Source organism: Triticum urartu, chromosome 2A (genome assembly GCF_056163025.1).
Source record: "Triticum urartu cultivar PI428250 chromosome 2A, HENAU_Tu73, whole genome shotgun sequence".
Taxonomy (NCBI): Eukaryota; Viridiplantae; Streptophyta; class Magnoliopsida; order Poales; family Poaceae; genus Triticum; species Triticum urartu.
In genome coordinates this window covers 458,603,712-458,625,750 of record NC_141874.1, presented here as the reverse complement: position 1 = coordinate 458,625,750, position 22,039 = coordinate 458,603,712, and the positions used below count along the sequence as shown (strand labels likewise).

The 22,039-nt window shown below is 46.0% G+C and overlaps 1 protein-coding gene across 1 annotated transcript in view; it reads right to left on the bottom strand.

The window, feature by feature from the left end:
* Positions 1 to 1,246: 1,246 nt before the first annotated feature.
* The window catches only part of LOC147985458 (uncharacterized), a 30,319-nt gene continuing 9,526 nt past the window's right edge, over positions 1,247 to 22,039 (bottom strand). The window contains exon 3 of the mRNA XM_087541585.1: positions 1,247 to 1,567. Coding sequence (XP_087397711.1) covers positions 1,247 to 1,567 — 321 coding nt within the window. The remainder of the gene's footprint in view (positions 1,568 to 22,039) is intronic.

Below are 22,039 nucleotides of genomic sequence, written 5' to 3'. Positions count from 1 at the left end.
TTGTATTCTTCAAGCTTTTGCTATGGTGAGAAGAAAGCAATAAGAATACAGAACCAGTTTTAATTTAACTAAATCTCAAAATCTGAACTAGTTGTAATCACCTTTTTTATGCTCCAGCACTAGAGTTAACATGTTTCCCCCTTTTTTGGTTGTAGTTTCCAAGCTTTTGCTATTATGGTGAGCAGAAAGGTACTTACAATTCAAACATTGTTTTCATGTATTTATGAGCACAAGTGTAAAATTACGAACCTTGGGGGAAAACACATTCTTGTTGGTACTCCATCTTCACAAGGCACAATGGATAACTCAGCTGTTTTGGTTGTCTTTGTCCTTTTCTTTGGTGGTTCTCTACAAACAAGAGATAGGAAAGTATTGAACATGTATAGTTGGAAGAATAATGCAAAAATGAGTAAATCTATACTACTCCCTCCGTTCCAAATTACTCGTTGCAAAAATGGATGTATCTAGAACTAAAATACATATAGATACATCCATACCTGCGACAAGTAATTCGGAATGGAGGGAGTACCTCACAGCCATCATTGCAGCAATGTCCTCTGGATTTCCCTTCTTACATCTGTGCCAATGATGCCCATATTCCTTACAAATAGGACATAAGTGTTGACCACTTTTCCTTTTCTTCTCACTGCAACCTTTGTACCTCTCAGTTTTACGCCTACCAGCCGTGGCCTTCAATAGTGGTGGATGCATGAAGAATCCATGGTCAGATTTAGGTCATTGGGTCTTGTCTGGCATAGCTAGAATTAGTTGGGCATAAGCTGCTCTATATTTGTCAACGGAGAAATACAAGTCCACATAGTGTCGTATGTGTGCATTGCTAAGTGACGTGATGAATGCAAGAGTATGTTTGCAAGGATGGCCAGAAACTTGCCATTGTCGACAAGAACATGTCCCCTCTTGCAAGTTGACCACAAACCTAAAGCCACTACCACCTAATGCAGTTACTTCAGCCACTTCTTCGGAGCTTTCTACCACCTCCAAGTTTAATTCCCTGGTCATTGCATTCAGCTTCTTAATTATGTGGGGCAGAATCAAACCATCTAACTCCTTTTCTACTTTTCTCCTTCGGTTCCACAATATCATAATCAATTGTCTCGCCTTATCAAAGAGGTCATCCAAGTTCAAGGACTTGTGGTGCTTAATCCAATTGTTAAAGCTCTCAGCCAGGTTGTTGGTTACATAGTCTACCTTGCATATAGTTGAGAATTGACTCATAGACCACAACCTATTGTGCCACTTCCTTATATATGCAGTTGCAGCTGGCTTTGTTGTCTCCATAATACTCAATGATAGGCTCATATGGTTCAGAGGGTTCCCAATATACAATGAACATCTGCGCCATCTTTGACTTAGCATGTTTCTCAAACATATACATCAACTCTTGGTCTGATTTTATTTCTGGAAACGTTTTCAGAACTTCATCATAGTAGTGAACATGCGCAACTTCCAAATAACATGGCTGGTACTGCACTATAATTGATTCAACGAAATCTTCATAATTTGTCAAGTCGGAATCAATAACCTTCTCAAAATAAAAGCACATGGGCTCTGAAAGGATCGATATGGTTGACTAGAGGGGGGGGTGAATAGGCAACTAACACTTTTTAGCTTTTCTTTAACAATTTAAACTTTGCATCAAAATAGGTTATCTAGATATGCAACTAGGTGAGAAACCTATATGATGCAACAAGGATAGGAACACAAGCAAGCAAGATATATGAAACAAATAAGCTTGCACAAGTAAAGGCACGAGATAACCAAGAGTGGAGACGGTGGAGACGAGGATGTGTTGCTGAAGTTCCTTCCCTTTGAGAGGAAGTACGTCTCCGTTAGAGCGGTGTGGAGGCACAATGCTCCCCAAGAAGCCACTAGGGCCACCGTATTCTCCTCACGCCCTCACACAATGCAAGATGCCGTGATTCCACTATTGGTGCCCTTGGAGGTGGCGACCGAACCTTTACAAACTAGGTTGGGGCAATCTCCACAACTCAATTGGAGGCTCCCAACGACACCACGAAGCTTCACCACAATGGACTATGGCTTCGCGGTGACCTCAACCGTCTAGGATGCTCAAACACCCAAGAGTAACAAGATCCGCAAGGGATTAGTGGGGGGAATCAAATATCTCTTGGTGGAAGTGTAGATCGAGGCCTTCTCAACCACTCCTGAGCAAATCAACAAATTTGGTCGGCTAGGGAGTGAGATCAGGCGAAAATGGAGCTTAGAGCAATAATGGAGCTTGGGGATGGAAGAGGTTGGTCAACGAGGAAGAAGGGGACCCTTAAATAGTGTGGGATAAAGATCCAACCGTTACCCACCAACAAGCCCGCGGCTAGCGGTACTATCGCGCCTGGCCAGCGGTACTACCGCAAGGCCGCGCGGTACTACCGCACGGCTGTGCGGTGCTACCGTACCATCCCACGGTACTGCCGCAACCCCAGCGACAGAAAAGAAAAACAGACACGCAGGAACTGGGGGCGGTACTTCCGCAAGCGTGGTACTACCGCGCTCCCCATGCGGTACTACCGCGAGGCAAAAAACCCCAGCCAGGGGGGAGGAAACTTCCGTGCCTACTTCCGCAAAGAAACGGAAGTAGCAAAAACCCGACACAGTAGTACCGCCGAGGGGCGGTACTACTGCCTGACTGCATAGCGCGGTACTACCGCGCGGCAAAAAGGTACTACCGCGGTAGGTGCGGATGTAAAAAATTACATCTGCCCCTACTACCGCGAAGGGGCGGCACTAGCCTGGTGGGCAGCGGTAGTGCGGCTCCAGGGGAGCGGTACTACCGTGGGCACCTGCGGTACTACTGCGCCACCGCGCGGTACTACCGCGGATGCCTACGGTACTACCGCTTTCCTGGGAGCAGTACTACCGCGACCAACCACAGCAGCCAGACAAGGGAGGCAGGAAACCGGAGGAAGCTCCAAGGAAAAAAGGAGGGGACAAGAAGGAGACGTGTATGTGATGATTCCACCCAAACCTTTCCAACGCGGACCCCCTCTTAATAGTACGGCTTTCCTACGACTCAAATCCACCAAAAAGAAACGTAGAAAAGACGTCGTCTCCATCAGTCTTCGAGGGGCACCCAACCGTCTTGTTCCTAGCAATGAAGTGTCTGAAATACTCAAGGCACACGATTAGTCCGCAAATGCGTTGTCATCAATCACCAAAACACTTAGGGATAAATATGCCCTTACAATCTCCCCCTTTTTGGTGGATTGATGACAATACGGGATTTGCACAAGGAAAATAATATTAAGTAAATGCAAACCCCTCCTCTCTAGAATATAGACGGGCTCCCCCTAGATGTGTGCCACCTGGATGAGTGCTTTGGACTGCATGGCACATGAATACTAGGATCAAAGCTCCCCCTATATTATAGAGACAAGGCATATCTATCACTAGACAAGATAGCACAAACATAGGTTAACTACGATAGATAAAGTGCATATGTCTTACACCATATGAGGAAAGGTCTCGAAAGCACAAACCAAACAAGAGCAAACAAGCACAAACGAGGTCCAAAAGACAAAGCAAATAAACGCACCAAGCACAACACAACGCAAATCCCTACACTCTCTCCCCCTTTGGCATCGAGACGCCAAAAAGGCAGAGAGGACACCTACACACACGGGGTGGCTCAGGCAGAGAAGTCGTCCCACTGCTCCTCGTGCTCCTCGTTAGACTCAACGGCGGGGATAGTCTTCTCGAAGTCATCCTCTGAACTGGTCCACTTGTATCCCTGCTTTGACATCCAGGCAGCCTCAGGTGTGATGACGTCCTCAGACCCGCCAGACACATCCTCTCCAAAGAGCCTCATAACCTTCTTGTCACGGCGGCGACTCTCCTTGTCTGCCATGTGAGCCCTGTACTATCCCTTTGCCTGCATGCAGAAGAGAGTCTTCATCTTGTCCTTTAGCTTTTTGTCCCATGATGGCTCAAACGAAGGAGTGGTGGACCTAGCAGCACGGTCCTCAGCAACATTCTCAGCAGCAGCCTCCTCCTCACCAGCAACCCTCCTAGCAGAAGAGGCCTTAGCATGGGTAGTGGTGTTGGCCCAGTTGGGCTTGACGCGGAGGCTGATGGACTCATGGCGAATCCAGTCTGGAGCAAGGAACTCATCACCAGGGTACATCTTCTCCCAAGTGGTGGAGAGATGCCGAAACAGGTACGGTCCATAGATAGGTACCTTGCGAGTGAACACTGCAAACCGAAGCTCACACCACATGATGTCTGAGACATCAAGTGGCTGAGTCTGAGAAGAACGTGCCTCTGCACACAGGAGCAACATGTCCACTAGATATGCATGGACCTTGTCCTTGTCGCCAATGCGTGGGAACAGAGTGTTGCGGAAGATGCGATGCATGATATCCAGAAAGGAGTTCAACACCCAAGTTGAATTGCCATTAGGGAGCACCTTCTCAACAAGGAAAGGCGGAAGCAGGTTCTTGTTGGCAGACTCAGAGTTGGCATGGGGGCGAACACCAACGGGGGTGTGAAGCCCGTCATCAGGAATGTGCAGCAGATCCATGAACTCTTTCCATGTAGCAGACAGCTGACGACTGTTGGTCATCCAGGTCATCCTCCGCTCCTCCCCGGGATGAAAGTACACTGAGGCAAAGAACTGACAGATGAGCTCAGGGTCATAGTCAAGGTGAAAGGAGATCACCGGCTCAATAGCAAACTGCTCCACCAAGTCCAGAGCCTCTCCAAAATAGTCACGAAACTTGTCCTTCCGCATGTGATGCATGTCTATCCACTTGACATCCACGAAGGTATTCTGCTTGCTCTTGATCACATCCAGATAGATGAGAACCTGTTGCTTGTTCCAGAACATCTCGGTGCCTCTGAGCACAGCCCGAGGAGTCACATAGGGATTGATCCTCCGGCGTTCGACATACTCTGAGACAGAAATCTCGTCCATGCCCTTAGCAGGTTCCTTTTGCTTGCTGGCAGTGGTCTTGACATTGCGCTTGGGGCATTGGAGCCCTCTGGGGCTTCATCTTGGGGGTTGCGCAGACGCTTGGAGCCAGTGTCACGACTGGGATTGGAACGGCGAGAGCCACCACCTGAGACACAAAAACGCAAAACACCCACAACCACCAAGAGGGATTAATGCAAAGACCACAACAAAGCAAGAGAAACAAGTAGAAAGCACACATGATAAATGCCTAGAGAGAGATTTGATCCCTACGGTAGTACTGCCAAGTGATGCGAAGCTAAGATAGTAGTACTGGTCTTAGACGCGGTAGTACCGTGCAAGGTCACGGTAGTACCGGGTCTAGGAGCGGTAGTACGACCTTAGCGCCTCAGCTAGCGCGGTAGTACCGCGTCTGCTGAGCGGTAGTACCGCACAAGCTAGCACGGTAGTACCGCACCTGACGGGCGGTAGTACCGCAAGAGCGGTAGTACCGCACATCAGACACGGTAGTACCGCACCACGTTAGATCTGAACACGTTCAAATCTGAGAAAAGCCCGCGAAACCGCGGCGGTACTATGGTTGGACAAAGCTACCACAAGACAGCAAATCAAGTATGATTCCTATGCATCACGAGTCTCCTACATCCTACTCTTGCATAGATTTGGCCTAAAATCTCAAGAACAAGTTTCTCCCCAAAAACCTAGAAGCAAGAGAACAACCAAGAAAAAGAGGGATTTGGGGAAAAACCTTGGTCCATGGCAAGAGGAAGTGGTGGGGAACGATCCCACCGGTCAGAATCCGAGGAGAGTGGCCGGAGACGGAGATCCGGCGAGGGCCTCCGGCGCCGTTCTTGAGCGAGCGAGAGAGAGAGAGACGTGGGGAGAGAGACAAATGAATGGGTATGGGGAGTTGGAACTCCCCTGCCCAAGTCATAACCCCCACGCTCTCTCGACGGCGCGGTAGTACCGTGCCCCAACGCGGTAGTACCGCCTGGCGCGGTACTTCCGAAGTACCGCACCTGAGCGGTAGTACCGTGCTGTGGCACGGTAGTACCATGCCTCCCAAAGCGGTAGTACCACGGCCAGACGCGGTAGTACCGTGGGCTCATGAAGATGCACGTTTCGAGCACACGAAAAACGGGGTATTTGCACAAACACTCCGAGCCAACATGACACCACAAGACCATGCTACACACAAAGCCAAAAAGGTACACGACAAACAAAACAACCACGAGACACCACCTCTCCAAAGAGAGGGCGGTGGCCGTAGCCACATATGTTTGAGTCAATTGGTATGGCACCGCGAAGAATTATCCTTGGGTCCATGACCAAAACTCGTCTTTGAAGCACAAGTACCATCAAACATGGCTAATGTGAAAGACTTGATCAATTTATGCATAATGGGGGGAAGGAGAGTTCATTGAGAGAACATCACTCCCCCTATGTCCATGCCTACATCTAAACAGGACAACACGTTGAGTATGGTGGGGTGTGCAAGGGTTCAAGCAACATTGCTTGAATCAATGATATTTAGCTCATGCCTTAACTCGCGAAATCTTGCTTCATCCAAGGCCTTCGTGAAGATATCTGCAAGGTTATCATGAGTGTTGACATAGTTGAGCTCGATCTCTCCTCGCCTAATGTGATCCCGAATGAAGTGATACCGGATCTCAATATGCTGTTGGGGAACGCAGTAATTTCAAAAAATTTCCTACGCACACGCAAGATCATGGTGATGCATAGCAACGAGAGGGGAAGAGTGTGATCTACGTACCCTTGTAGATCGACAACGGAAGCGTTAACTTGGTTGATGTAGTCGTACGTCTCCACGGCTCGACCGATCAAGCACCGAAACTATGGCACCTCCGAGTTCTAGCACACGTTCAGCTCGATGACGATCCCCGGACTCCGATCCAGCAAAGTGTCGGGGAAGAGTTCCGTCAGCACGACGGCGTGGTGACGATCTTGATGTACTACCGTCGCAGGGCTTCGCCTAAGCACTACTACAATATTATCGAGGACTATGGTGGAAGGGGGCACCGCACACGGCTAAGAATATGATCACGTGGATCAACTTGTATCTATGGGGTGCCTCTTGCCTCCGTATATAAAGGATCCAAGGGGGGGTGCGGCCGGCCCTAGTAGGAGGCGCACAGGAGGAGTCCTACTCCTATCGGGAGTAGGACTCCCCTCCCTTTCTTTGTCCAATTAGGAGAGGAGGAAGGAAGGGAGAGAGGAGAGGGGGGCGCCGCCCCTCCCTCCTTGTCCAATTCGGACTAGGGGGAGAGGGGGCGCGCGGCCTGCCCTGGCAGCCCCTCCTCTTCTCCACTTTAGGCCCATGAGGCCCATTAACCCCCCGGGGGGTTCCGGTAACCCCCCGGTGCTCCAGTTTTATCCGAAACTTCCCCGGAACACTTCCGGTGTCCGAATATAGCCGTCCAATATATCAATCTTTATGTCTCGACCATTTCGAGACTCCTCGTCATGTCCATGATCACATCCGGGACTCTGAACTAACTTCGGTACATCAAAACTCATAAACTCATAATATAACTGTCATCGAAACCTTAAGCGTGTGGACCCTACGGGTTCGAGAATAATGTAGACATGACCGAGACACGTCTCCGGTCAATAACCAACAGCGGAACCTGGATGCTCATATTGGCTCCTACATATTCTACGAAGATCTTTATCGGTCAGACCGCATAACAACATACGTTGTTCCCTTTGTCATCGGTATGTTACTTGCCCGAGATTCGATCGTCGGTATCTCAATACCTAGTTCAATCTCGTTACCGGCAAGTCTCTTTACTCATTCTGTAATACATCATCTCGCAACTAACTCATTAGTTGCAATGCTTGCAAGGCTTATGTGATGTGCATTACCGAGAGGGCCCAGAGATACCTCTCCAACAATCGGAGTGACAAATCCTAATCTCGAAATACGCCAACCCAACATGTACCTTTGGAGACACCTGTAGAGTACCTTTATAATCACCCATTTACGTTGTGACGTTTGGTAGCACACAAAGTGTTCCTCCGGCAAACGGGAGTTGCATAATCTCATAGTCATAGGAACATGTATAAGTCATGAAGAAAGCAATAGCAACATACTAAACGATCGGGTGCTAAGCTAATGGAATGGGTCATGTCAATCAGATCATTCAACTAATGATGTGATCCCGTTAATCAAATGACAACTCTTTGTCCATGGTTAGGAAACATAACCATCTTTGATTAACGAGCTAGTCAAGTAGAGGCATACTAGTGACACTCTGTTTGTCTATGTATTCACACATGTATTATGTTTCCGGTTAATACAATTCTAGCATGAATAATAAACTTTTATCATGATATAAGGAAATAAATAATAACTTTATTATTGCCTCTAGGGCATATTTCCTTCAGTCTCCCACTTGCACTAGAGTCAATAATCTAGATTACATCACCATGTGATTAACATCGATAGTTCACATCATCATGTGATTAACACCCATAGTTCACATCGCCATGTGACCAACACCCAAAGGGTTTACTAGATTCAGTAATCTAGTTCACATCGCTATGTGATTAACACCCAAAGAGTACTAAGGTGTGATCATGTTTTGCTTGTGAGAGAATTTTAGTCAACGGGTCTGCCATATTCATATCCATATGTATTTTGCAAATATCTATGTCAACAATGCTCTGCACGGAGCTACTCTAGCTAATTGCTCCCACTTTCAATATGTATCCAGATTGAGACTTAAAGTTATCTAGATCAGTGTCAAAACTTGCATCGATGTAACTCTTTACGACGAACCTTTTGTCACCTCCATAATCGAGAAACATATCCTTATTCCACTAAGGATAATTTTGACCGCTGTCCAGTGATCTACTCCTAGATCACTATTGTACTCCCTTGCCAAAAAGTGTAGGGTATACAATAGATCTGGTACACAGCATGGCATACTTTACAGAACCTATGGCTAAGGCATAGGGAATGACTTTCATTCTCTTTCTATCTTCTGCCGTGGTCGGGCTTTGAGTCTTACTCAATTTCATACCTTGTAACACAGGTAAGAACCCTTTCTATGATTGTTCCATTTTGAACTACAAAATCTTGTCAAGGTATGTACTCATTGAAAAAAACTTATCAAGCGTCTTGATCTATCTCTATAGATCTTGATGCTCAATATGTAAGCAGTTTCACCGAGGTCTTTCTTTGAAAAACTCCTTTCAAACACTCCTTTATGCTTTGCAGAATAATTCTACATTATTTCCGATCAACAATATGTCATTCACATATACTTATCAGAAATGTTGTAGTGCTCCCACTCACTTTCTTGTAAATACAGGCTTCACCGCAAGTCTGTATAAATCTATATGTTTTGATCATACTATCAAAGCGTTTATTCCAACTCCGAGATGCTTGCACCAGTCCAGAGATGGATCGCTGGAGCGTGCTTATTTTGTTAGCACCTTTAGAATTGACAAAACCTTCTGGTTGCATCATATACAACTATTTCTTTAAGAAATCCATTAAGGATTGCAGTTTTGTTATCCATTTGCCAGATTTCATAAAATGCGGCAATTGCTAACATGATTTGGACAGACTTTTAAGCATTGATACGAGTGAGAAAATCTCATCGTAGTCAACACCTTGAACTTTGTCGAAAACCTTTTTGCGACAATTCTAGCTTGTAGATAGTAACACTACTATCAGCGTCCGTCTTCCTCTTGAAGATCCATTTATTTTCTATGGCTTGCCGATCATTGGGCAAGTCAACCAAAGTCCATACTTTGTGCTCATACATGGATCCCATCTCAGATTTCATGGCCTCAAGCCATTTTGCGGAATCTGGGCTCACCATTGCTTCTTCATAGTTCGCAAGTTCGTCATGGTCTAGTAACATGACTTCCAGAACAGGATTACCGTACCACTCTGGTGCGGATCTTACTCTGGTTTACCTACGAGATTCGGTAGTAACTTGATCTGAAGTTACATGATCATCATCATTAGCTTCCTCACTAATTGGTGTAGTAGTCACAAGAACAGATTTCTGTGATGAACTACTTTCCAATAAGGGAGATGGTACAATTACCTTATCAAGTTTTCTACTTTCCTCCCACTCACTTCTTTCGAGAGAAACTCCTTCTCTGGAAAGGATCCATTCTTAGCAACGAATGTCTTGCCTTCGGATCTGTGATAGAAGGTGTACCCAATAGTCTCCTTTGGGTATCCTATGAAGACATATTTCTCTGATTTGGGTTTGAGCTTATCAGGATGAAACTTTTTCATATAAGCATCACAATCCCAAACTTTAAGAAATGACAACTTTGGTTTCTTGCCAAACCACAGTTCAGATTGTGTCGTCTCAACGGACTTAGATGGTGCCCTTTTAAACGTGAATGCAGTTGTCTTTAATGCATAACCCCAAAACGATAGTGGTAGATCGGTAAGAGACATCATAGGTCGCACCATATCTAATAAAGTACGGTTATGACGTTCGGACACACCATTATGCTGTGGTGTTCCAGGTGGCGTGAGTAGTGAAACTATTTCACATTGTTTTAACTGAAGACCAAACTCATAACTCAAATACTCTTCTCCACGATCAGATCGTAGAAACTTTATTTTCTTGTTACGATGATTTTCCACTTCACTCTGAAATGCTTTGAACTTTTCAAATGTTTCAGACTTATGTTTCATCAAGTAGATATACTCATATCTGCTCAAATCATCTGTGAAGATCAGAAAATAATGATACCTGTCGCGAGTCTCAATATTCATCGGACCACATACATCAGTATGTATGATTTCCAACAAATTTGTTGCTCGCTCCATTGTTCCGAAGAACGGAGTTGTAGTAATCTTGCCCATGAGGCATGGTTCGCAAGCATCAACTGATTCATAATCAAGTGATTCCAAAAGCCCATCAGCATGGAGTTTCTTCATGCGCTTTACACCAATATGACCTAAACAGCAGTGCCACAAATAAGTTGCACTATCATTATTAACTTTGCATCTTTTGGTTTCAATATTATGATTATGTGTATTACTACGACCGAGATCCAACGAACTATTTTCATTGGGTGTGTAACCATATAAGGTTTTATTCATGTAAACAAAACAACAATTTATTCTCTTACTTAAATGAATAACCGTATTACAATAAACATGATCAAATCATATTCATGCTCAACGCAAACACCAAATAACACTTATTTAGGTTCAACACTAATCCCAAAAGTATAGGGAGTGTGCGATGATGATCATATCAATCTTGGAACCACTTCCAACACACATCGTCACTTCACCCTTAACTAGTCTCTGTTTATTCTGCAACTCCCGTTTCGAGTTACTAATCTTAGCAACTAAACTAGTATCTATTACTGAGGGGTTGCTATAAACACTAGTAAAGTACACATCAATAACATGTATATCAAATATACTTATGTTCACTTTGCCATCCTTCTTATCCGCCAATCACTTGGGGTAGTTCTGCTTCCAGTGAACAGTCCCTTTGCAGTAGAAGCACTTAGTCTCAGGCTTAGAATCAGACTTGGGCTTCTTCACTTGAGCAGCAACTTGCTTGCTGTTCTTCTTGAAGTTCCCCTTCTTCCCTTTGTCCCTTTACTTGAAACTAGTGGTTTTGTTTACCATCAACACTTGATGCTTTTCTTGATTTCTACCTTCGTTGATTTCAGCATCACGAAGAGCTTGGAAGTGTTTCCATTATCCCTTGCATATTATAGTTCATCATGAAGTTCTAGTAACTTGGTGATGCTGATTAGAGAATTCTGTCAATCACTATTTTATCTGGAAGATTAACTCCCACTTGATTCAAGCGATTGTAGTACCCAGACAATCTGAGCACATGCTCACTGCTTGAGCTATTCTCCTCCATCTTTTAGCTATAGAACTTGTTGGAGACTTCATATCTCTCAACTCGGGTATTTGCTTGAAATATTAACTTCAACTCCTGGAACATCTCATATGGTCCATGACGTTCAAAACGTCTTTGAAGTCCCGATTCTAAACCGTTTAAGCATGGTGCACTAAACTATCAAGTAGTCATCATATTGAGCTAGCCAAATGTTCATAACATCTGCATCTGCTCCTGCAATAGGTTTGTCACCTAGCGGTGCATCAAAAACATAATTCTTCTGTGCAGCAATGAGGATAAACCTCAGATCACGGATCCAATCCGCATCATTGCTACTAACATCTTTCAACTTAGTTTTCTCTAGGAACATATCAAAAATAAAACAGGGAGCTAAACGCAAGCTATTGATCTATAACATGGATATGCTAATACTACCAGGCCTAAGTTCATGATAAATTAAAGTTCAATTAATCATATTACTTAAGAACTCCCACTTAGATAGACATCCCTCTAATCCTCTAAGTGATTACGTGATCCAAATCAACTAAACCATGTCCGATCATCACATGAGATGGAGTAGTTTCATTGGTGAACATCGCTATGTTGATCATATCTACTATATGATTCACGCTCGACCTTTCGGTCTCCGTGTTCCGAGGCCATATCTGTATATGCTTGGCTCGTCAAGTATAACCTGAGTATTCCGCGTGTGCAACTGTTTTGTACCCGTTGTATTTGAACGTAGAACCTATCACACCCGATCATCACGTGGTGTCTCAGCATGAAGAACTTTCGCAACGGTGCATACTCAGGGAGAACACTTCTTGATAATTAGTGAGAGATCATCTTATAATGCTACCGTCAATCAAAGCAAGATAAGATGCATAAAAGATAAACATCACATGCAATCAATATAAGTGATATGATATGGCCATCATCATCTTGTGCTTGTGATCTCCATCTCCGAAGCACCGTCATGATCACCATCATCACCGGCGCGACACCTTGATCTCCATCGTAGCATCGTTGTCGTCTCGCCAATCTTATGCTTCCACGACTATCGCTACCGCTTAGTGATAAAGTAAAGCATTACAGCGCGATTGCATTGCATACAATAAAGCGACAACCATATGGCTCCTGCCAGTTGCCGATAACTCGGTTACAAAACATGATCATCTCATACAATAAAATTTAGCATCATGTCTTGACCATATCACATCACAACATGCCCTGCAAAAACAAGTTAGACATCCTCTACTTTGTTGTTGCAAGTTTTACGTGGCTGCTACGGGCTTAAGCAAGAACCAATCTTACCTACGCATCAAAACCACAACGATAGTTTGTCAAGTTGGTGTTGTTTTAACCTTCGCAAGGACCGGGCGTAGCCACACTCGGTTCAACTAAAGTTGGAGAAACTGTCACCCGCTAGCCACCTTTGTGCAAAGCACGTCGGGAGAACCGGTCTCGCGTAAGCGTACGCGTAATGTCGGTCCGGGCCGCTTCGTCCAACAATACCGCCGAACCAAAGTATGACATGCTGGTAAGCAGTATGACTTATATCGCCCACAACTCACTTGTGTTCTACTCGTGCATATAACATCAACACATAAAACCTAGGCTCGGATGCTACTGTTGGGGAACGCAGTAATTTCAAAAAAATTCCTACGCACACGCAAGATCATGGTGATGCATAGCAACGAGAGGGGAAGAGTGTGATCTAGGTACCCTTGTAGATCGACAACGGAAGCGTTAACTTGGTTGATGTAGTCGTACGTCTCCACGGCTCGACCGATCAAGCACCGAAACTACGACACCTCCGAGTTCTAGCACACGTTCAGCTCGATGACGATCCCCGGACTCCGATCCAGCAAAGTGTCGGGGAAGAGTCCCGTCAGCACGACGGCGTGGTGACGATCTTGATGTACTACCGTCGCAGGGCTTCGCCTAAGCACTGCTACAATATTATCGAGGACTATGGTGGAAGGGGGCACCGCACACGGCTAAGAATATGATCACGTGGATCAACTTGTATCTATGGGGTGCCTCTTGCCTCCGTATATAAAGGATCCAAGGGGGGGTGCGGCCGGCCCTAGTAGGAGGCGCGCAGGAGGAGTCCTACTCCTACGGGGAGTAGGACTCCCCTCCCTTTCCTTGTCCAATTAGGAGAGGGGGAAGGAAGGGAGAGAGGAGAGGGGGGCGCCGCCCCTCCCTCCTTGTCCAATTCGGACTAGGGGGAGAGGGGGCGCGCGGCCTGCCCTGGCAGCCCCTCCTCTTCTCCACTTTAGGTCCATGAGGCCCATTAACCCCCCGGGGGGTTCCGGTAACCCCCCGGTGCTCCGGTTTTATCCGAAACTTCCCCGGAACACTTCTGGTGTCCGAATATAGCCGTCCAATATATCAATCTTTATGTCTCGACCATTTCGAGACTCCTCGTCATGTCCGTGATCACATCCGGGACTCCGAACTAACTTCGGTACATCAAAACTCATAAACTCATAATATAACTGTCATCGAAACCTTAAGCGTGCGGACCCTACGGGTTCGAGAATAATGTAGACATGACCGAGACACGTCTCCGGTCAATAACCAATAGCAGAACCTGGATGCTCATATTGGCTCCTACACATTCTACGAAGATCTTTATCGGTCAGACCGCATAACAACATACGTTGTTCCCTTTGTCATCGGTATGTTACTTGCCCGAGATTCGATCGTCGGTATCTCAATACCTAGTTCACTCTCGTTACCGGCAAGTCTCTTTACTCGTTCCGTAATACATCATCTCGCAACTAACTCATTAGTTGCAATGCTTGCAAGGCTTATGTGATGTGCATTACCGAGAGGGCCCAGAGATACCTCTCCGACAATCGGAGTGACAAATCCTAATCTCGAAATACGCCAACCCAACATGTACCTTTGGAGACACCTGTAGAGTACCTTTATAATCACCCATTTACGTTGTGACGTTTGGTAGCACATAAAGTGTTCCTCCGGCAAACGGGAGTTGCATAATCTCATAGTCATAGGAACATGTATAAGTCATGAAGAAAGCAATAGCAACATACTAAACGATCGGGTGCTAAGCTAATGGAATGGGTCATGTCAATCAGATCATTCAACTAATGATGTGATCTCGTTAATCAAATGACAACTCTTTGTCCATGGTTAGGAAACATAACCATCTTTGATTAACGAGCTAGTCAAGTAGAGGCATACTAGTGACACTCTGTTTGTCTATGTATTCACACATGTATTATGTTTCTGGTTAATACAATTCTAGCATGAATAATAAACTTTTATCATGATATAAGGAAATAAATAATAACTTTATTATTGCCTCTAGGGCATATTTCCTTCATATGCTTCGTCTTGAAGTGTTGCACCGGGTTGAGAGAGATCTTGATGGCACTTTCATTGTCACACCAAAGAGGCACTTTGTCACAAATGACACCGTAATCCTTTAAAGTTTGCCTCATCCATAAGAGTTGTGCACAACAACTACCGGCCGCCACATACTCCGCTTCGGTGGATGATTGAGACACACAACTTTGCTTTTTGGAAGACCAACTTACCAAAGAGCAACCAAGGAATTGGCACCCTCCGGAAGTGGACTTCCTATCCACTTTGTCTCCCGCCCAATCGGAATCCGAATACCCTACAAGCTTGAAGTTTGCTCCTCTTGGATACCATAGGCCAAAGTTTGGGGTATGAGCCAAATATCGAAAGATTCGTTTGACCACCACATAGTGATTTACCTTAGGTGCAGCTTGTAAACATGCACAAATTCCCACACTCAATACGATATCCGGTCTAGATGCACAAAGGTAAAGCAAGGAACCTATCATGGAGCGATATACCTTTTAATCCACCGCTTTACCATTGGGATCTATGTCAAGTTGGCACTTGGTGGGCATGGGAGTGGAAGCTGGCTTGACATCACTTAGCTTGAATCTTTTGAGCATGTCTTGAGTATATTTGGCTTGATTGATGAAGCTTCCTTCTCTTCTTTGCTTCACTTTGAACCCTAGAAAGAACTTCAACTCTCCCATGGAAGACATCTCGAACTTTGAGGTCATGAGAGCGGCAAATTCCTCATTGAAAGCTTTGTTAGGGGAACCAAAGATAATATCATCAACATATAATTGGCACACAAACAACACCCCTTTGACCTTCTTAGTAAAAAGAGTGGGTTCGATTAGCCCAACTTCAGAACCACGGTCTTGTAACAACTCGGTAAGGTGGTCATACCACGCACGTGGGGCTTGTTTAAAGCCATAGAGTGCCTTATTGAGTTGATACACATGATCGGGAAAGTAGGGATCCTCGAACCCGGGGGGTTGCTTGACATAAACCAATTCATTAATGGGACCATTAAGAAAAGCACTCTTCACATCCATTTGTTGTAACTTAAAGTTATGATGAGAAGCATAAGCAATCAACATGTGAATAGATTCAAGATGAGCAACGGGAGCAAAGGTTTCACCGTAGTCGATACCCTCGACTTGGGAGTAGCCTTGTGCTACCAAACGAGCCTTGTTGCGAATGATAATCCCATGGGCATCTTGATTTTTCTTAAATATCCACTTGGTTCCGATGACATTGTGGTTCCCTGTCGGTCTTGGCACCAATCTCCACACTTTGTTGCGCTCGAAGTTGTTGAGTTTTTCATGCATGGCATTGAGCCAATCCGGATCTTCTAGCGCCTCATAGACCTTGTGGGGTTCCACACAAGAGACAAACGCGTGATGCTCACAATAATTTTCTAATTGTCTACGAGTGCTTACCCCCTTTCTTAAGCTTCCAAGCACATTCGTCATGAGATAATCCTTGGTGGAGAGCTTGGAAGCAACCTTGGCGGCACGACGCTCTAATTCCTCCTCGGGGGTGAGACGAGGAGTGGTCACTTGATCATCTTGAGCGTCGTCTTGAGCTTGTTCTTGTTCTTGAACTTGCTCGGAGGAGAGAACTTGACCTTGGGCATCACTTGATGTGTCAACACCGTCTTGAGCGTGATCTTGCCCTTGGTCATGTTCTTGAGGATGAGGGCCTTCATGTTGTTCTTCGGAAGCGTGTGGGCCTTGGGTTGGTGATGGCTCCGCTTGAGTGGAGCTTTGTCCTTCTCCTTCGGCCACAAGGGGTTCCTCAATGGGTAGGATAAAGCCAACACCCATTCTTCTTATGGCTTGGGGAGGAATTTCATCACCTACATCACAAGTGCCACTTTGCTCCACTTGGGAGCCGTTATTCTCATCAAACTCCACGTTACACGTCTCCTCAATAAGTCCCATGGATTTATTGAGGACACGGTAAGCATGAGAGTTTGTAGCATAACCAACAAATATGCCCTCATAAGCTCTAGCCTCAAATTTAGACAACCGAACACCTTTCTTGAGAATGAAACACTTACACCCGAACACCCGGAAGTACTTGAGGTTGGGCTTGTTACCGGTGAGTATCTCATATGGAGTCTTGTTCAAGCCCTTGCGGAGGTAGAGCCGATTGGATGCATGACAGGCGGTGTTGATAGCTTCGGCCCAAAAGTTGTACGGAGACTTGAACTCCGCCATCATGGTCCTTGCCGCATCCATCAACGTCCGGTTCTTCCTCTCCGCAACACCATTTTGTTGAGGGGTGTAAGGTGCAGAGTATTCATGCTTGATCCCCTCATCACTAAGAAACTCATCCAAGGTGTAGTTCTTGAACTCGGTGCCGTTGTCACTTCTTATTGTAAAGATCTTTGCATTGTGTTCATGTTGTGCTTCATTTGCAAAGTCAATGACGGTTTGTTCGGTCTCGCTCTTCCTCTTGAAGAAATACACCCAAGTGTATCTTGAGTAGTCATCCACAATCACCAAGCAATACTTTCTACCCTCAAGACTATCGAAGGATGGAGGCCCAAAGAGATCCATGTGAAGGAGCTCCAAAGGCCTCTTTGAGTAAATGATAGTCGTGGGAGGGTGAGCCTTCTCATGCAGCTTTCCTTTGATACAAGCACTGCAAGCACGGTCTTTAGCAAAACTAACATTCGTTAGTCCACGGACATGGTCCCCCTTGAGGAGACTTTGCAAAGATCTCATATTGACATGGGCTAAATGGCGATGCCAAAGCCATCCCACATCAACTTTAGTCATTAGGCATGTCGCGGTCTTAGTGGGTCGCTCCAAAAAGTTAATCACATATAGACCGTTCTCGACATGCCCAACAAAGGCTACTTTAAGAGTCTTCCTCCACAAGAGGGCCATGGTATCGATATCAAAGAAAGTGGCAAAGCCCATGATTGCAAGTTGATGAATGGAAAGTAAATTGTATGCAAGGGGCTCAACAAGCATGACCTTCTCGATCATGAGATCATGAGAGATGACCACCTTGCCAAGTCCCAATACCTTGGAGGATGAGGCGTCACCCCACTCGACATTGGTGGGCATAGATGGAATCTTGTGCACGTCCACCACCAAGTCCTTGCTTCCGGTCATATGATTCGTAGCTCCGCTATCGAGCAACCATGATCCCCCACCGGAAGCAAACACCTACAAGAGATTAATGCTTGGTTTTAGGTACCCATTTTGTAATGGGTCCTTTGATGTTAGTAACAAGGGTCTTTGGAACCCAAATAGACCATTCAATATATTCATGAAGAGAACCAACGAATTTGGCATAGACATGCCCATCACTAGCACGACATAACACATAAGAAGGATTAAAGTCGCCGGCTTTGATGCGAGGAGTGACATTGTCCCTTTTGACAATGCCACCCTTCGCATTGTTCTTCTTCTTCTCCTCGGAGGCACTTTCTCCCTCCTGGTTGATCAAAAGATCGTTGAGGTTCTTCTTGCCTTGTATGCAAGTCGCAAGACCTCTCTCAAGTTGCCGCTTTAGCTTAGCGTTCTCCTCAACGAGATGCACATGCTCACAACACGGGTTAGTAGCATTTGCATTATCAATTAACATCATACGAGGAAAAGTGGCTTTTTCCTTGATTAGCTTTACTTGAAGTTGACCATGAGACTCTTTGAGGCTAGCATGAGCACCCTTCAAGACCTTGTGAGCCTTGTCAAGTAGATCAAACTCCTCTTTGAGTTTAGCAAGATCAACCTCAAGTTCGGCCTTCTCGGAGTTTAGCCCATGAGAAACAATGAGGACATGATCATATTCTTTCTTTAACTTAGCATGATCAACGTTGTGTGACTCCTCAAGAGCCAAACGAAGACCACGCTCTTCCTTAAGAGCATTGGAAAGATCCGAAATCTCATCGGCATAGTCATGACTATGCCCTTCCATCTTAGTGATGGTGTCTCCGTGTGCCTCGATCATGTCATTGGCTTCACCAAGTTGTTCCAAGAGAGCAACAAAGTGCTTCTTGGATTTTCCCTTGAGTTTGCCCATAAAGGCCTCAAACTCATTTGCCTCCACATTAGCTCCCTCAAGTTCATTAATGCTATCCATCGGAGAAGGATGATTAATGATGGTAGTTTTGATGTTGGGGGTTACCTTGTTGGTGGCTTTAGCCATGAGGCACTTGGAGGTGATGCTCTCATTGGGTGAGTCGAAGAGAGACACCCGTGGAGTCGTCGCAATGGCAACGGAGGCCATGGCAACCGACTCGTCACTTTCATCATTGTCATCATCCTCATTGTACTCTTCTTGTACCACCAATGCCTTGGGAGGAGTCTTCTTGGTGAAGTTGCTCTTGTTGGGGAAAGACTTGGCCTTGTCCTTTCGGATGAGGTTGCCACCATTGTCTTCCCTCTTCTCATACGGGCACTCCGCAACAAAATGACTCACGTTGCCACAATTGTAACAAGTCCTTACATGTTGCTTGCTCTTCGTGCCACTTGAGTTGTTTTTGCTAAAGTTTGGCCTCGAGTTTTTCTTGCTCCAAAATTGCCTTGAAGCAAGTGCCATGTGTTCATGATACGCATACTTCGTATCTTCGGGGTTGCTCTCCTCTTCTTCTTCAGCGGTGAGCTTGGCCTTCAATGCAAGGTTAGGCTTCTTTGCCCTTTGAGAACGAAGCACCGCATTGTCGGCGGTCTTGTCCAAAATGTTCATGGCCACAAACTCATCCAACACTTCGCTTGAGGTCAAAGTGTGGAAGTCCGGTCTTTGACGAATGACGGAGGACATGGCCTTGTGGTAGGGCATCATTGCCTTGAGGAATTTGCGCTTGATCCAATTGTCATCCATGTCCTTGCTCCCGCGATCTCGTAGTGAGACCGCGAGTTTGGTTAATCTCCGATAAAGCTCACGAGGTTCTTCATCTTCTTTCATTGCAAACTCATCGGCCTCATCTTGCACCACTTCATAGTTGGAGCATTGAATGCTTGCGCTTCCCCGGTAGAGAGAGATAACACAATGCCATGCATCTTTGGCCAAGGCAAAGGAACGAAGATGAGGTAGGTCTTTGGGTGGAATTGCATCTTGAATGATGAAGAGAGCATTCTCATTGAATTGATTATCCGCGGCTTCTCGAGGAGTGAAGTTGCTTGGATCATGCGGATAGAAACCTTCTTCAATGATTCTCCAAAGGTTAGTGTTCACATGATTTAAATGACGTTTAAAGCGGTAAACCCAAGAATCAAAGTCCTCATTTTTCACAATCTTAGGGGAGGACCGGCATGATTCAAATGAGTGGAAGGAACCGGTCCACCATAAAAAAGCGGTGGTTCCACATGAGCAAAGATGCCGGTGCCATTTTTACCACTAGAAGAAGGAGCCTTTTCACTACTAGCTTCCCCCTTATCGGAGATAGCATCCGTCACCTTGTCGGTGGGATCACCCACTTTCAACGGTGCGGTGGATAGTTTAAGCCCCTCAAGGAATTTAGTAAACATGCTTTCAATGTCTCCAAGGCCACATTGAACTCCTCACGAGAGACCGAGGTTCCCCCATCACCCGTAGACGAGGTCGGATTCGCACCGGAGTGTTCCTCCACACCGTCTACGGTATCAACCATACTCTTCGAACGGTAAAGTCCTTAATAAATAGACGAGGCTCTGATACCAATTGAAAGGATCGATATGGTTGACTAGAGGGGGGTGAATAGGCAACTAACACTTTTTAGCTTTTCTTTAACAATTTAAACTTTGCATCAAAGTAGGTTATCTAGATATGCAACTAGGTGAGAAACCTATATGATGCAACAAGGATAGGAACACAAGCAAGCAAGATATATGAAACAAATAAGCTTGCACAAGTAAAGGCACGAGATAACCAAGAGTGGAGACGGTGGAGACGAGGATGTGTTGCCGAAGTTCCTTCCCTTTGAGAGGAAGTATGTCTCCGTTGGAGCGGTGTGGAGGCACAATGCTCCCCAAGAAGTCACTAGGGCCACCGTATTCTCCTCACGCCCTCACACAATGCGAGATGCCGTGATTCCACTATTGGTGCCCTTGGAGGTGGCGACCGAACCTTTACAAACTAGGTTGGGGCAATCTCCACAACTCAATTGGAGGCTCCCAACGACACCACGAAGCTTCACCATAATGGACTATGGCTTCGCGGTGACCTCAACCGTCTAGGACGCTCAAACACCCAAGAGTAACAAGATCCGCAAGGGATTAGTGGGGGGAATCAAATATCTCTTGGTGGAAGTGTAGATCGAGGCCTTCTCAACCACTCCCGAGCAAATCAACAAGTTTGGTCGGCTAGGGAGTGAGATCGGGAGAAAATGGATCTTAGAGCAATAATGGAGCTTGGGGATGGAAGAGGTTGGTCAACGGGGAAGAAGGGGACCCCTTAAATAGTGTGGGATAAAGATCCAACCGTTACCCACCAACCAGCCCGCGGCTAGCGGTACTACCGCAACGCCGCGCGGTACTACTGCTTGCAACCAAGCGGTACTACCGCACGGCTGTGCGGTTCTACCGTACCGTCCCACGGTACTACCGCAACCCCAGCGACAGAAAAGAAAAACAGACGCGCAGGAACTAGGGGTCGTACTTCCACAAGCGCGGTACTACCGCGCCCCCCATGCGGTACTACCGCGAGGCAAAAACCCCCAGCCAGGGGGAAGGAAACTTCCGTGCCTACTTCCGCAAAGAAACGGAAGTAGAAAAAACCTGACACAGTAGTACCGCCGAGGGGCGGTACTACTGCATGACTGCATAGCGCGGCACTACCGCGCGGCGAAAATGGTACTACCGCGGTAGGTGCGGATGTAAAAAATTACATCCGCCCCTACTACTGCGAAGGGGCGGCACTAGCCTGGTGGGCAGTGGTAGTGCGG